Source organism: Capra hircus, chromosome 9, assembly GCF_001704415.2.
Source record: "Capra hircus breed San Clemente chromosome 9, ASM170441v1, whole genome shotgun sequence".
NCBI classification, from domain to species: Eukaryota; Metazoa; Chordata; class Mammalia; order Artiodactyla; family Bovidae; genus Capra; species Capra hircus.
In genome coordinates, this window is record NC_030816.1 from 2,151,415 (window position 1) to 2,165,873 (window position 14,459).

At 42.4% G+C, this 14,459-nt stretch overlaps 1 protein-coding gene across 3 annotated transcripts in view; it reads right to left on the minus strand.

The window, feature by feature from the left end:
* The window catches only part of FILIP1 (filamin A interacting protein 1), a 253,107-nt gene that overhangs the window by 18,008 nt on the left and 220,640 nt on the right, over window positions 1–14,459 (minus strand). For all 3 annotated transcript variants that reach the window (XM_018052874.1, XM_018052875.1, XM_018052873.1), the window contains exon 5: window positions 3,631–6,436. In XM_018052874.1, the coding sequence (XP_017908363.1) occupies window positions 3,631–6,436 (2,806 nt within the window). The remainder of the gene's footprint in view (window positions 1–3,630; window positions 6,437–14,459) is intronic.

A 14,459-nucleotide genomic window follows, 5' to 3' on the forward strand; every position in this document is an offset into this window, starting at 1 on the left:
TTTTCCCTCTCCCTGAACGTCTATGCCCAGTGTCTTTCTGTTCTCAAGCCCCCAACCTTCACTCCTGTTTCGCAGAAAAACTACAGGCCACCTGCGTACACTCGGGCCTTTGTATCCCTCCTGTCCCCAAACCACCTCCACTTTCTTTAGATGAAGCAGCTCTCCTTTCGCCTCCTACTGAGGCCAACTCCTCTTTTTTGACACTGTTGACCACATCCTCCGTTTTGTTTTTTTGGCCTTGTGGCAGGGCATGCTAGATCTCAGTTCCCTGACCATGAATCAGACCCCGTGCCCTCTGCAGCGGAGCCGTGGAGTCCTAACCACTGGACCACCAGGAGATCTCCCTACACCCTGCTTCTTGAAACAACACAGTGATCTCAGTTCGTTTCCAAAGCTAACCATTCAGCACCACGGTAATCCAAGTCTATGCCTCAACCACTAATGCCGAAGAAGCTGAAGTTAACAGGTTCTGTGAAGACCTACAAGCCTTCTAGAACTAACACCAAAAAGAGATGTCCTTTTCATCATAGGAGATTGGAATGCAAAAGTAGAAGTCAAGAGATACCTGGATGAACAGGCAAATTTTGCCTTGGAGTGCAGATGAAGCAGGGCAAAGGCGAACAAAGTTCTGCCATGAGAACACACAGGTCATAGCAAACACCCTCTTCCAACAACATAAGAGATGATTCCTTCTTGAAGGAGTTCCTAAAACTCTCCTGCTGTGATATCTCACTTGGGTCTCCCCCATTGCCCTCTTGTCTCTTACTCCTTTTCATTCCCAAATGGCTCCCAGTTCCAGCTTGCCTGCCTTCTAAATGTGGGTACCACCGTGCTCCACCCTCAGTCCTCTTCTCATTTTCCACACTCACCCCGAAAATTACCTGAGTTGTCACCCACATGTATCTGAGACCCTGAACCTTGGGCCATCAGTTCAGTTCAGTTCAGTTCAGTCACTCAGTCATGTCCAACTCTTTGTGACCCCGTGGACTGCAGCACACCAGGCTTCCCGGTCCATCACCAACTCCCAAAGCTTGATCAAACTTATGTCCATCACGTCGGTGATGCCATCCAACCATCTCATTCTCTGTCATCCCCTTCTCCTGCCTTCAATCTGTCCCAGCATCAGTGTCTTTTCCAATGAGTCAGTTCTTCGCATCAGGTGGCCAAAGTATTGGAGCTTCAGCTTCAGCATCGGTCCTTCCAATGAACATTCAGGACTGATCTCCTTTAGGATTGACTGGTTTAATCTTCTCGCAGTCCAAGGGACTCTCAAGAATCTTCTCCAGCACCACAGTTCAAAAGCATCAATTCTTTGGTGCTCAGCTTTCTTCATGGTCCAACTCTTACATCAAACTTTCACATAACAGGGCTCTTCTTAAATGCAGATCCAGATTTCGAACTACATGCTAGACATTTCCAGGGTCCCTGAGGCATCTCAATTATAACATGCCCCAAACGTTATTTATCTTCTTACCCAAACAGTAATCCCCCGGGTTTCTCGTTTTATCCACCCCTATGGCCAAGCCAGAAACCTCCAAGCTACCTTCTGAACTCAGTGTCATGAAATCTTCAATTCTGTCTTCAGTATATCTCTGTGGCAACCCTCTTCAGTATTCTTGCCCGGAAAATCCCATCGACAGAGGAGTCTGGAAGGCTGCAGTCCAAAGGGTCACAAAGAGTCGGACATGCCTAAGCATGCACATATGCACATCCTCATTTTCACCCCCACAGTTCAAGTGTACATCTCCAGCCTAGAGAACTGCAACCATCTCTCTTCCCTCAGCCGCTGCTGCCTCCAGCTGATCCTTTAAATTGTTTTATAAACATATCTAAAACAGAAATAATGTCATTTTAAAAACCACTACCCTGTTTGTGGCTCCCTTTGCCTCCTCTCTGAGATTAAATGTCAGTTCCCTAATGAGACACACGCGTCTTCAGCATCTGATCCCGGCGTGCACCTCCTCTTCTGCTCCTGCACAGTGTCCCCAGGTCCGACCGCTGCAGCCCAAAGGGACTGCTCACTGTCTCCCACGCGACATCTCCCCACACTGCCAACCCTGTGCACATGCTGCCCTCTCTCCGTATCTGTGAACAGCTCTGCCCCCGGAGAAGACTTCTCCGCTGGTTCCTTTGTACAGCACGCCCTCACAGAACCACTAGGTGGGTTCCAATCCTGCCTCTCCCACTAAGCCAAGACCTTCAACAGTCCTCTCTACAGTCAGCACCCAACCTGGTGCCTGGAGTGCAGCTAAAACTGCACAAATGATCTAGTCTCACTATTCATCCCAAACTTCTTGTTGACCTTGATTTTATGGACGCTGATCTACCTAAAGTACGTGGGCCAGCATTTAGGCCTTAGAAATCTTAGACAGTTGTTTTAAAGTCCTACTTGCATATGGGCTTTAATCAGTAATCCAAAACGTTATTCCAGAAAGGAGGGCTGTTTCAATCTGACCCTTAAAATGGGAATAACATGTTCTAGCAGAAACTTTGCTCTAAATCACAACAATTACACCTCTGCTAACTTTTATTAAAAAAAAAATCCAAGCGATGCTGTGTTGTTTAAAAAAACAGTATTGAACCATTTGAGAAGGGTGAGCAGTTCTGAATGATATTTAGCTCCTGTGGAGCCAATAACAAAGAGCCTAACCAACAAAGCAGTTCATAAGTACTTCACTCTTTGAAGCCTGTTCTGGTCTATGCTTGTGCACAGAGAATTAAAGTAAATTATAGTGAAGATACAGGCAAATAAGCCACAGTTTCTATACTTAAATAATAAGCTTCCTGCCTTTTTAAGACTTTCTAATATCTGCTGCAGAACTTGCTCAGAAATTAGGGGTCACAATTTCTAGTCTATTAGCTTAAACTTATATCTAAACAATACATGATCTTCTATAATTTCATCTACCAATTGTTCCCAATAAATGAAGAAAATCACTGGAGGTGTTTTGAAAAACAGAATTTATTTTTAAGTTCTGGCCTTTATACTTTGGACATGCTTTCCTATAATCCATTTAGCCCTCCAGCTGGTTTTAACTAAATATTTATCAAGCACCTGCTCTCTGCACTGTACTATTAATAAAATACAGTGTTTAGACATATAAATTCACTTCTTTTTAATTTACAAAAATTTTTTGATAGCATAATCTTTTAATCTTACTTTTCAAGTAAAGTATGACTATGACCATACATAAATGAATATCAAATGTCTCAGGTTCTAAAAATATAACCCAGGAATAGCTTTCATTTTTTTGCACATTGGCCAGTTTCTTCCAGCCTCCATTTTTAAAAATACTTTTAACATTAAAAATCAAATTCTCAACCTTATTATTAGCATAGGCTGAGGTGGTAAGAGGCCATCGTTGCAAAAGGGTTTCGGAGTCAACATGATTTAAGTGAAAAAAAGAAATTATCCCTCGTAATTAGCTCAAATTAATAAAATAGGAGGTTCCTTTTTGTTCTCATTTCTTGGTGTAGCCAGTCTCTTGGGAAACATCTGGTAATGGGTTCCAGCCGAAGAGAGACATGTGCTTTGGTTCCCTTTTGGGCACTGGGTTATTCTGTCTTCACTTCCCCGCCTGACCCCCGCAGAGGCCTGAACCAGGACCGCCCCCCCCCACCCCTACTCACCACTGACTGGGTTCCTCTGGCTGATGAAGTCGTGACCGGGGTAATGGTGATGGTGCTGGTCACTTTGCTCGCACCAGGGCGTGGCGAGAGGTGGCTCCTGGGCGAGCGAAGGACGGTGCCAGTGGACGCCTCCTTCTCGGCCGTCACGTTCACTGGTCTGACGGTGATCACCGGGCTCGCCCCTTCAGCCGAAGTCCCCGGGCCTCGCTTAAACTGAGAGCCTAGGTGGATGTGGATTTTGTTGTCTTCCGTGGTTATGATATTGGCGTTGGCGTTGTATTTGCGGACTGGGGTTGGTCCAGGCTGCTTCTCCGGGGTGACCTTGAGGACCGTCCTTCCCACGGGCATTTCCTGGGATTCGGGAGGGACACTGACGTCTGTGGGGGCCGCCGACGTGGACACGGTCATGATCTGGATGGGGGACGTGGGCCGGTCGGCAAACGCCCCCCTCCCGCCCTCTGGGGGCTTCTCCCTGGAAAAGGTGGTGATGGTGACTGGAGACACGGCTCGCTCCGGGCCGAGGGTAGCGTCTGCGCCTTTCTGCTTCTGAGACAGGACGTTTGGGGAGGGGATGATGGTGATCCTCGGCTTCTGGTTGCCCAGGGTGGGGATGACGGTGGTGCTCGAGAAGAACTCTTCTGCCGTGGGGCTGGTGATCTCCAGAGTGGCGGTGCTGTTCTCGTGGTCCGGGGTCACGCGAATGTGCAGCGGCTGGCCCTGCTTGGGCGAGAGGACCAGCTCTCCCGGGTGCCCTGGGCTGGCGCTGGCTCGGGGCCCCTTCTCCGGAGCCACCGGGGGCCCGTTCTCTCTCTTCCTCATCCACGGGATCCAGGACTTCCTCATGGTGAGCTCGTTGGCCGCGGGCGGATACCTGTCGAGAACCGACGAACGTTCCAGAGGCTTCTTCAGTCCTACCTGGCGAAGGTTGCTCATGATGTGGTTTTCCTCCTGAAAGGATTTCCGAATGAACACGGCCGGTGTGTCCTCCTCCGCCGCCTCGCTGCCTAGGGCATCCGTCTGCACGCCCGTGGATGTCACGGGGACGTCCACCATCCTGCGCCCGTTCACGCTGGGGCGCAGGGCGCGGCTGTACCGCTTGGACAGCTCCAGCTCTTTGGTCAGATGGAGGACCTCCTGGCCCATGCTTTTGTTCTTATTTTCTTCTTCCATAAACCTCTGCTGAAGGACAGAGTAATCCACTTGGAGCTGAGAAAGCTGATCTTCTTTGTTCATCAGTTCGTGAATCTTCTCTTTAAGAGCTTGGACCTCAGCTTTTAAGTCACGACTTTTGGCTTCTTCCAGCCGAAATCTGTGTCTCAGCTCGGCTTCTTGGCTCACGGCCTCGCCTTTCTCTATGGCTTTGTTCTTGGCGATTTGGTGTTTGATCTCCTCCAGTTGCTGAGAGAGGAAATTGGCCTTATCCTGCTCGGTTCTAAATTTCTGCTCCAGCTGGTCATACTCATCTTCCGTCTTCATCAAGTCCCCTTCCACCACCTCCAGCTGTTGGAGACGGTTCTTCAGTCTCTCAATTTCCAGTGTTAGTTCCTTAATTTTGTTATCTTCGGGGCAGGTGAGCTCAGGTCCTTTTCGAGACCTTCCTCTTGTTATTTCTCTCTCCACTTCCTCTATTCCATCAAGTCTCTTCTTTAATAAGTCCACACTGCAGCTTAATTCAGAGGATTTTTCTTCTTCACTTTTCAGTTTGCCTATTAACTCATCTCTCTCTTTCGTTAAATTGTATACCTTTTCCTCCATTTCAGATTTCAGCTTTAAAAGCTTCTTACTTTCTTCGATGAGTTTTTCTGTGACGTCCATAACCTTTCCTTGCTCCACCTTAAAATTTTTGTTGAGTCCATCCACTTTTTTCTCCTCTTGCTTTATTTTTTCCATCATATTTTTCCTTTCATCCACCAGCATCACGGTAAAGGACTTCAACTTTGTAAGATCGTCTTTGAGGCTTAATTCAGCCTTTTCCAATCGACTTTCAGAACATTCCAGTTCTTTAACCCGACTCTTGACCACCTCCAATTCGTTGAGCAGGTCCTTGGTTAAATTCTTTTCTTTCTCCAGATTCAAGTGCAGCTGGGTGCACTCGGATTTACTCTTGCTAAACGCTTCTTCCAATTTCTCCAGTTCCGACATTCTCTTCTGTAACTTCTCAACTTCAAGTTTGAGCTCCCGGCTATGGTGTTCTTCCTCCTGCAGTTTCTTCCTCAGTTCCCGGCACTGGGACTCGGTTTTCGTGATCTCTTCGTCTTTACCCTCCATCTCAAGCACGCGCTTCCGTAGATTTTCCACTTCTGCCATGAGGCTGGAGTTGCCGCATTCCCCTTTGGCAATCTTATCTCTTAGTTCCTGAAGCTCTTCTTCTGCCTTCTGAAGGTTTTTGTTGGTCTCTTCTAACTCCTCGATTCTCTGAGTCAGGCCAACCAGCTTGAGTCTGAGTTGTCTGTTGTGGGACTCCTGACTGGCCAACTTAGCATTCATCTCTTCATGCTCCTGGGAAAACCTTGATGCCTTGTGTTCGAAGTCCACTTCCAGCTTGAGCAATTTCTGCCTGTCTTCTTTGGACTTGGAAGTGATGGCTTTGAGCTTTTCTTCCTCTTCCCTCAGTTTCTGAGTCAGGTCCTGTACTTTCTGGCTCTGCAGGCCAAGTTGCTCGATATGCATCTGCCTTTCATCCACAAGCATGAGTGCAAAGGACTTGAGTTTCACAAGCTCATCTCTCAATTTGTTGAGCCGCTTAGCGTTTTCCTTTTCTTTGCGGGCTTGGTAAGCTTTTTCCTGTTCAAGGAGTTTTTTCAACCTAGAAAACAAAATATATTAAAATATCCTATTTTATTCCATGATATTTTGTTCATGATATGTTTTTATACATATTAGAAGATTGTGTGCATGCTAAGTCTCTTCAGTCATGTCCAATGCTTTGTGACCCTATGGACTGTAGCCCACCTGGCTCCTCTGTCCATGGGATTCTCTAGGCAAGAATACTGGAGTGTGTCACCACGCCCTCCTCCAGGGGATCTCCCCAACCCAGGGATCCAACCCACGTCTCTTAGGTCTTCTGCACTGGCAGGCAGGTTCTTTACCACTAGCTCCACCTGGGAAGCCACTAAAAGATTAATCAGCAATAAGACTGTCTTAGATATGAACCAAAAATAAATGTTATTGTAATAAATCCCCTGTCAATGACTGAAATATGAAAGTTTAACATATAGCCATAAACTTACCCATAGTGAGGGGTAGCAACTAGAAGGGTGCCTGGAGAGGGCTTTTCACTAGGTTCTGTTCCATAATCTGTGTGCCTTTTACACAGAATTATTCAGCTTCTGAAATTTCAGTAATTTGAACCCCAATGAGTACCTTTCTACATATATGCTATACCTCTATAATATAAGGATGGAGTAAAATTTAGGTTTTGCAATAATAATGACTATTTATGTAGAATTTTCTGTGTTCTAGGCACCAGTCTTTATTTATCCTCATGGCAAGCCTCTGAGGCAGGTACTGCCACTGTCATCCCAAGGAAGATGAGACGGGACCAGCCCAGTCAGTCAGAAGGGAACGGGTCTGGGGTCTCAGGCGGTACAGCCCAGGATACTTGCTCTTCACTTTGCATCGTAAGGCTTCAAAAGAGAAATTTACTTTAACTGAAAGGGAAGGCTCAGAAAAGAAGGTGCTTTGGGTTTCCTTGTATTGTATGCAACTATCACCGGACAGGAACAGGGCAAGACAAGCTTTCTGATAGACAGCCGAGCTACATAACTGACTTTAGTTAACACCAGGGCTGGCACAGCATCTTGTCTCTGTTTTCTGATTTAAACATTTCCTTTTAGATTGAGAGCTAGGTAGGGAGGAAACACAAATTCCTATCAATCCAAAAAGATGTGGCAGTCACAGGAATTACTGTTGTATATGCATGAAATGCATTTTCTCTATGGTGGTGGTGGTGTTTAGTTGTGTCTGACTCTTTGCAACCCCATAGACTACTGTACTGTAGCACGCCTGGCTCCTCTGTCCATGGGATTTCGCAGGCAAGAATACTGGAGTGGGTTGCCACTTCCTTCTCCAGGGTTATGGTTTAATGTATAGATTTTAATGTTAATGTATAGCTTTAAAAAGTAGAAATATAAGTAGACCAAAGTATATTTACAGTACTTATGGTTGTCAGTTAGCTTACACCAATTTTTAACAGTTCTTTTCAATTATCCATAAAACAAAGTTAATATAATATTTACCATATGTAGTCTACGAATGCATTTAGTAATTTATGCTTATATGAGAAGCAAGTTATAAACAACCACTGATGTATTTGTTGTAAGTACATTTTTTTCTTTCAATATATTTTGAACTTTATTTATTATGAAAGATTTATTTCATAATTAGTTGAACTTGGATTAGATTAGATTTACTTGGATAACAGCTAATCTGACAGCTGATAACAGCCAACAGAAGTTAATAGTGTCATATTGGACTGTTCAAGAAATGATTGAACGTACACAGAGTAAATATAATCAAACCCAGTGTCAGACAGTTACTATAGAAATAGCTCAGCTGATGTCATTAAGTTTTTTTCATAGAATTTATTTCTGTAAAATATACCGTTGTATCTAAACATCTATTAACTGAAATGGGTAACTTCCATACTCATTATGGCTTTCTTTATAAAATAAGACAAAAATATTATTTTCAAATCCATGAGTTGAATGAGTAATACTGTAATGGCATCACTAATTGTGGTTCTTACATGTGTAAAAGGGCATTTTATTGATTATCTTATCTTTTTACTTGGTGTCAAAACAACTGAAATGTCACCTTACTGTAGAATGAGAGACTTCAGGGGATATTTTCAAGTCCCTTGACCTAACTAGACTGTTAGAGACAAATTCCTTTAAAATATCACTACTCTCAAATTTAAGGCTTAAAGTGTTGAAATTTCTGAAGATAGTTGTTGAAGAATCTTATGCTTCTGTGCTGTCAGAGGCAGAGAGCTGGAATGGCTAAAACATAGGCTTTGGGGTCAGAAACAACTGTATCTGAATCCTGGCTCAACTGAAACACTTGACCCTATGTTTTCTAGGCTGTAAAGGAAGGTGAAATGGATACTAATACCTCCCTCACAGGATGTTCTAAAGACTGAGATAGTAAAGTGACTGACACACAGACTCAACCCACGGATGTAATAAAACACAAAAACAAATATAAGAACTAGAGAGTACACTGTTTCCTCCACATGGGAAGTCTGTTCAATGCTTTTTGTGTTTAATCTGTAAGTATTTTTACATCACTATCTTGACTTTGATAGTAAAACCTGGGGCAGTGATGTTTCAACCAGAGAAAAGCATAGCGTTTTCTGCTCATAGACAATTCTGTGAGCCAAGGGCATAACCTTAGATCTTGGCTCCATAAAACCACATTTTTTCAGGTCCTCTTACCTGTGACTATTTCTCTTTTTCTAGGCCCATTAAACTTTCTCTCCTTCCCTCTTCTTTCACATTTTGAGCCATTCTCATCTTTTAAGGGCTTCCCTTGTGGCTCAGCTGATCAAGAATCTGCCTGCGATGCAAGAGACCTGGGTTCAATCTCTGGGTTGGGAGGATCCCCTGGAGAAGGGAAAGGCTACCCACTCCAGCATTCTGGCCTGGAGAATTCCATGGACTGTATAAACCATGGGGTTGCAAGGAGTCGGACACCACTGAGTGACTTTCACTTTTACTTTCATCTTTTAAAGTGGACCTAACAGCAATACACAACCCATTCTCTGCAGGCGCCCAAAGCCCAGTTTCCCAGTTGGTGTAGCTGAGGGTTAGATCCAGGACTTGGTAGACTTGTGTGGCTCAGTCAGGACACTCTGGCAACAGTCCCTCTGCACAGAGACCTGCATTCAAGTGTCTGTAGGCGGGGCGTTGGGGATGGGAAGAATGGGATGAACTGCGAAGACTTTACAAAAGATGATGTGGACTTTGGGACTGCTCACTCACTGGCAGGAAGAGAGAGACAGAAAAAATTACTTCAGTCCTTTAGGTCTGAATAATTGCAAATAGTAGTGCCTTTAATAGAAGCAGGAAAAGAGATGAGAAAGGGTATTGGCAGAAATTGAGAGCTGAAGCAACGCTAACTTGCAAAGTATACCAGACAATAGTTAACAATACTATATTGTATACTTAAGAAAAATTTTAAGATGGTAGATCTTGGGTTTTTATTTCAATAAGGGAAGTGACAGTCTTTTAAACATGGGAACAAATATGACCACCAAAGGAGAAACTATGCACAGAGAGAAAAAGGAAAGGATGGAGAAAAAAACTTTGGGAAATGCCCAGAAATAAAGGGCAAAAGGAGGAGGAGGAGCTATGGGAACACATGTCAAGAGATGGGGGAGAGGGGACTGAGGTGGGGAGATATAATTTTCTTCAAATTATATCTGAAGAAAAAAACATTAAGAAAAAGCCCTGGAAAGTTTTCTAAGATGTCAGCTCAAGGGAGAAAGCTGTAAACAAATACAAAGTGGAGTGGAGAGAAAGGTGCAAGGAGAGACCCATGGAATAACACAGGGGCGCCAAAGAAAGAGAGGGCTTGTCTCCACCGACCTGCCCTTTCGGTCAATTTTGGCATTGCATTTTCAGGTGTGTGTTTTTTTCCTTCTCCCTTATCTGCAAATCCTCCTTTTCACATTAAACAAGCGTTGAGAAGTATTATCATATCATTGCACACATGTCACAAACCATAACGACTATGGCATGTTAGGTTTCCATTTCAAACAATTTTCTAATAGTTATACTTTCACACTGTGCTTTAAACACTTAATTTGCTCTACATTACAGGGCACTATTTCCATGTAATTACAGTATTGAAAGAGGAAATTAGGAGGATTTTGGCGCTTTATGTGCCCACTGGTCTTACTACCACCCTCTGCTCTCTTTTGTATCCGTCTTGCCTTTCTTCAACCATACCCTGGTTCTGAACATATTAACATTAAAAGGAAACAAACCAGAAGACCAAGACTAAGAAAGTGAATTAGTGCCTTAATTCTCATCAGCAGTTGCAAGCAGAGCACTAACTATTCTGAAATCAAATTTGTTCTTGGCAAGTTCTTAATTTTCTGCAAACATTTTATCTTATTTAGAGGACAAAAGGAAGACAGTAATCTAATAGATTCTTCAGAATTCTCTTGCCTTTCTTAATAACTATTCTTAAATGTAGTCCTCATTTCTCTTCCATACCCAGTAAAACTATGTGTTTTTTAACTTACAAATTTGTCATTTATAAACATGTCCAGAAATTCAGTAATTTTCACTAAGAAGACGTTAAAAATAGAGGCTGAATTGTTCTGTTTATGAGGTACACATTTGTCAAGACTCATCAAAACATCTCATTAAAATTGGTGAATTTTATAATATATAAATTATATCTGAAGAAAAAAAACATTAAGAAAAAGCCCTGGAAAGTTTTCTAAGATGTCAGATAAAGGGAGAAAATTGTAAACAAATATAAAAGAGTGACTTAAAATATGGTAGAAAACATAAAATAGGTTATTAATCTTAAGGCAGAAAAAGGTGAAAGCAGAATTTGAAAAAATTAAGAGAAGGCAGCCAAGATTTTCAGATGGAGTTTGGACTGACAAGAAAACTTGTTCTGGGGAAATAATGTTTCAAGTACTAGAAAACCTTTAGTTCTAAAATTAGTTCTAAAATTCCAAGAGGCTCTTAAAAGCACATCCCAAACTCAAATTTTTGCTAATAATTCCTTAAAAAATAAGGGATAGGAAGAAAGGTGTTCTGATAATAAAACATTTTATTTACCAAGCGACTATTATAACACCTCCTTGGCTGTGTGTTAAGTGTTTTTATTAGTTGATTTCATTTTTATAACAATCCTTTGAGCAAAGGTTACTCATCACTATACTGTTTTATAAACAGGGAAGTTATTTGACTTAATCAAGGGAACAGGACTAAGAAGGTAAGATTGGGATTTTGGACCAGATCTGTCTGACCACAGTGCTTTTAACAATAATGTTATTGCTCAAATAGGTATTGCTTGGAGAGCTGAAGTTTGCAAGACTGTTTAGGTTGCATGCGTGCGTGCTAAGTCGCTTTTGACTGTAGCCCCCAGGTTCCTCTGTCCTTGCGGATTCTCCAGCCAAGAATATTGAGTAGGCTGCCATGCCCTCCTTCAGGGATCGAACCCATATTTCTTACGTATCCTGTATTGGCAGGTGGATTCGTTATCGCTAGTGCCACCTGGGAAGCCCGTTTGTTTAGGTTAATTGTGTCTTATTTGATTTAGCCTATCTTTCTGGAATTGTCAAGATCCTCCTTGAACTGTTTCATCACCCAATATATCAGTTTATATCCAGAATTTTGTCAATGGAAACATGACCCCGGTGATTAAAGGACAGGTCAATGAACAAAGCACTTTAAATACATTCAGACTCTCCCTGCTGCTGACATCAACCCATTCAGCAGTAAGGACGTCACCACTGGGCACCCATGAGCCTGCGGGGCTGTTTTTCATCATCTTCCCGAGCTCCCAGTCCTCCCCATGTGCCTGTTCCAACGACATCTTCCTCACATCAGTCAACGACAACCAAATTCTCCCAGATGTTTGGGTCCCAAATCTAGAGTCATCCTTGAGTCCTAGGCATCCTCATTCAGTTCTTCAACAAATCTTGTCAACTCTACCTTCAAACTACAGATCTACAAAATATAATCTACAGATGAATGGTTCTTACATTTTTAAAAGCTTGTAAAACATAACTGAGAAGAAGAGGCAGATACCGTATGTGGCCTGCTAAGTCTAAAGTAGGAGTCTAGTGGAAACCGCACGGTAAAAGCACACAATTGGGAAACAGACATAATAGATGGCTTAACTGAAATGAAGGGTACCTGTGGGAAGAGTATGGAGAAAAGAGGTCGGAAAGGAGGAACAAGCCACTTCAAGCCCTCTGTGGGCTAGCAGGATGGATCTGAACTTGGGTTTCAAAATATGAGAAAGTTCAACAGCTCTGGAGAAGCTGAAAATCAGGATGCTGCAAAAAAAGGAGCTGAGAAATACAATGAAGTCTGAACTAAAGTCATGTCATTGAAAAAAAAAAGGAGAAACAGGGTCACATAGTGATTCTTAGGAGACAGAGTTTATAGGGTTTGGTGACAGACTGAGTGAGGATGGAGGGGGAAATTTGGACAGACTCCCCACCTTCTGGACAGGGTTATTAGTTTGCTGTCAGGGCTTATCACATATAGGCTAGGAGAAGAGAAACAGACTTGGAGGGATAGCTCATGATGCTCCAAAAAAGGCACACTGACTTTGAGGTTCTCGAGAACCTACAAGTGAAATGCTTATTGGGAGCCTGGAGTTTAGGAGAGAAATCTGGACCAAAGATACAGACTGGGAGTGTCCAGTGACAGTGTAATCTAAAGCCATGAGAGAAGGACATCCCTGGAGGCCCAGTGGCTAAGACTCTGAGCTCCCCGTGCAAGGAGTCCGGGGTTCGATCCTTGGTCAGGGAACTAGATCCCACAGGCTGCAACTAAGTGTTTGTTTGCATGCCACAACCGCAACTAAGACCTGGCACAGCCAAATGAATGAATATTTAAAAAAAAATTTAAAGTCATGAGAGAGGAGGAGATGAATGAGAGGTATGAGACATCAGAGAGAAAGAGGAGCAAGGACAGAAAAAAGACATTGAGATGAGAAAACATCAAGGAACGTGATGAGAGAGGCTGAGTAGGGAGGGCCAGAGAGTTAGGAGGGAGTCCAGGAAATAGTGGGTTTGCAGACACCAACAGGGCAGGAAGGGGACATGTCCATAGCACAATACTCTGGAAGGATCAAATGAGAGATAGGAAAATGGCCATTGTTTTCATTTAAATTCAAATTTAAAGAAAACTCCTTCTATTGGATATGTCAGTATGCATATCGACAATTCTTTGCCTGAGCAGTTTTCATGGAGTTCAGGGGCAAAATACAGAATAAAGCTTAGCTGGGAAAAAAAATAGAGACAAGTACCTGAGACAAATTATTTGAGATCTTGATTATGAAGGCAGGAGAAACAGGCAGCTGGACACAGGACACAGGTAAGGTAGGGCCAATATCTTTAACGTCATATGTTGGATGTGAGATACTAGCTTGTTCCCACTTTACAGCCCTTTGTTTTTCTTGATATAAACAGTTTAGTTAATAAATGAATAATTGTAGAATACATAAAGAGGTAATTATAAAATACCACCATTTTGCAATCCGCAATGAAATAATGGGCATAGGCAAGACTCATCAATGTTTCCTACAAGATAGCCAGATACTGTGTATATATGTATGGACCTCCACCCAAGAAATATTCTTACCAAAAAATTGAACCTGAATCAGATTGACTAAATGACATTATGATGATACAATCAGGAAAATACAAAATGTAGAGTCTATACAGTTAAAAAACCTAGTTTCTTCAATAAATAAATCCCAAGAAGAAAGAGTATGGGAGTTGAAACTATGGATTAAAAGAAATTGAATCTGTTTCAATTCTCATCCAAATTTTTTGAAAAATGAGATAATTAGAAAAATTATGCTAAGGAATTATTATTAAATTTTAGGTATGATAAAGGATCTTGACAATATTTTCAAAAGAATCTTTATATTTTAGAAATACATATTGAAATATTTACAAATGAAATGATATGTCTGGAATTCACATGAAAAATAATCTAGGGGAGTTAGGATAGATGAAACCAGATTGTTCATAAATTGATTAATTGTTGAAGTTAAGTACATGGGGGTTCATTATACTATCCTTTCTATTTTTGTAAGTTTTTTGAAGTTTTCATAATAAAATTTAA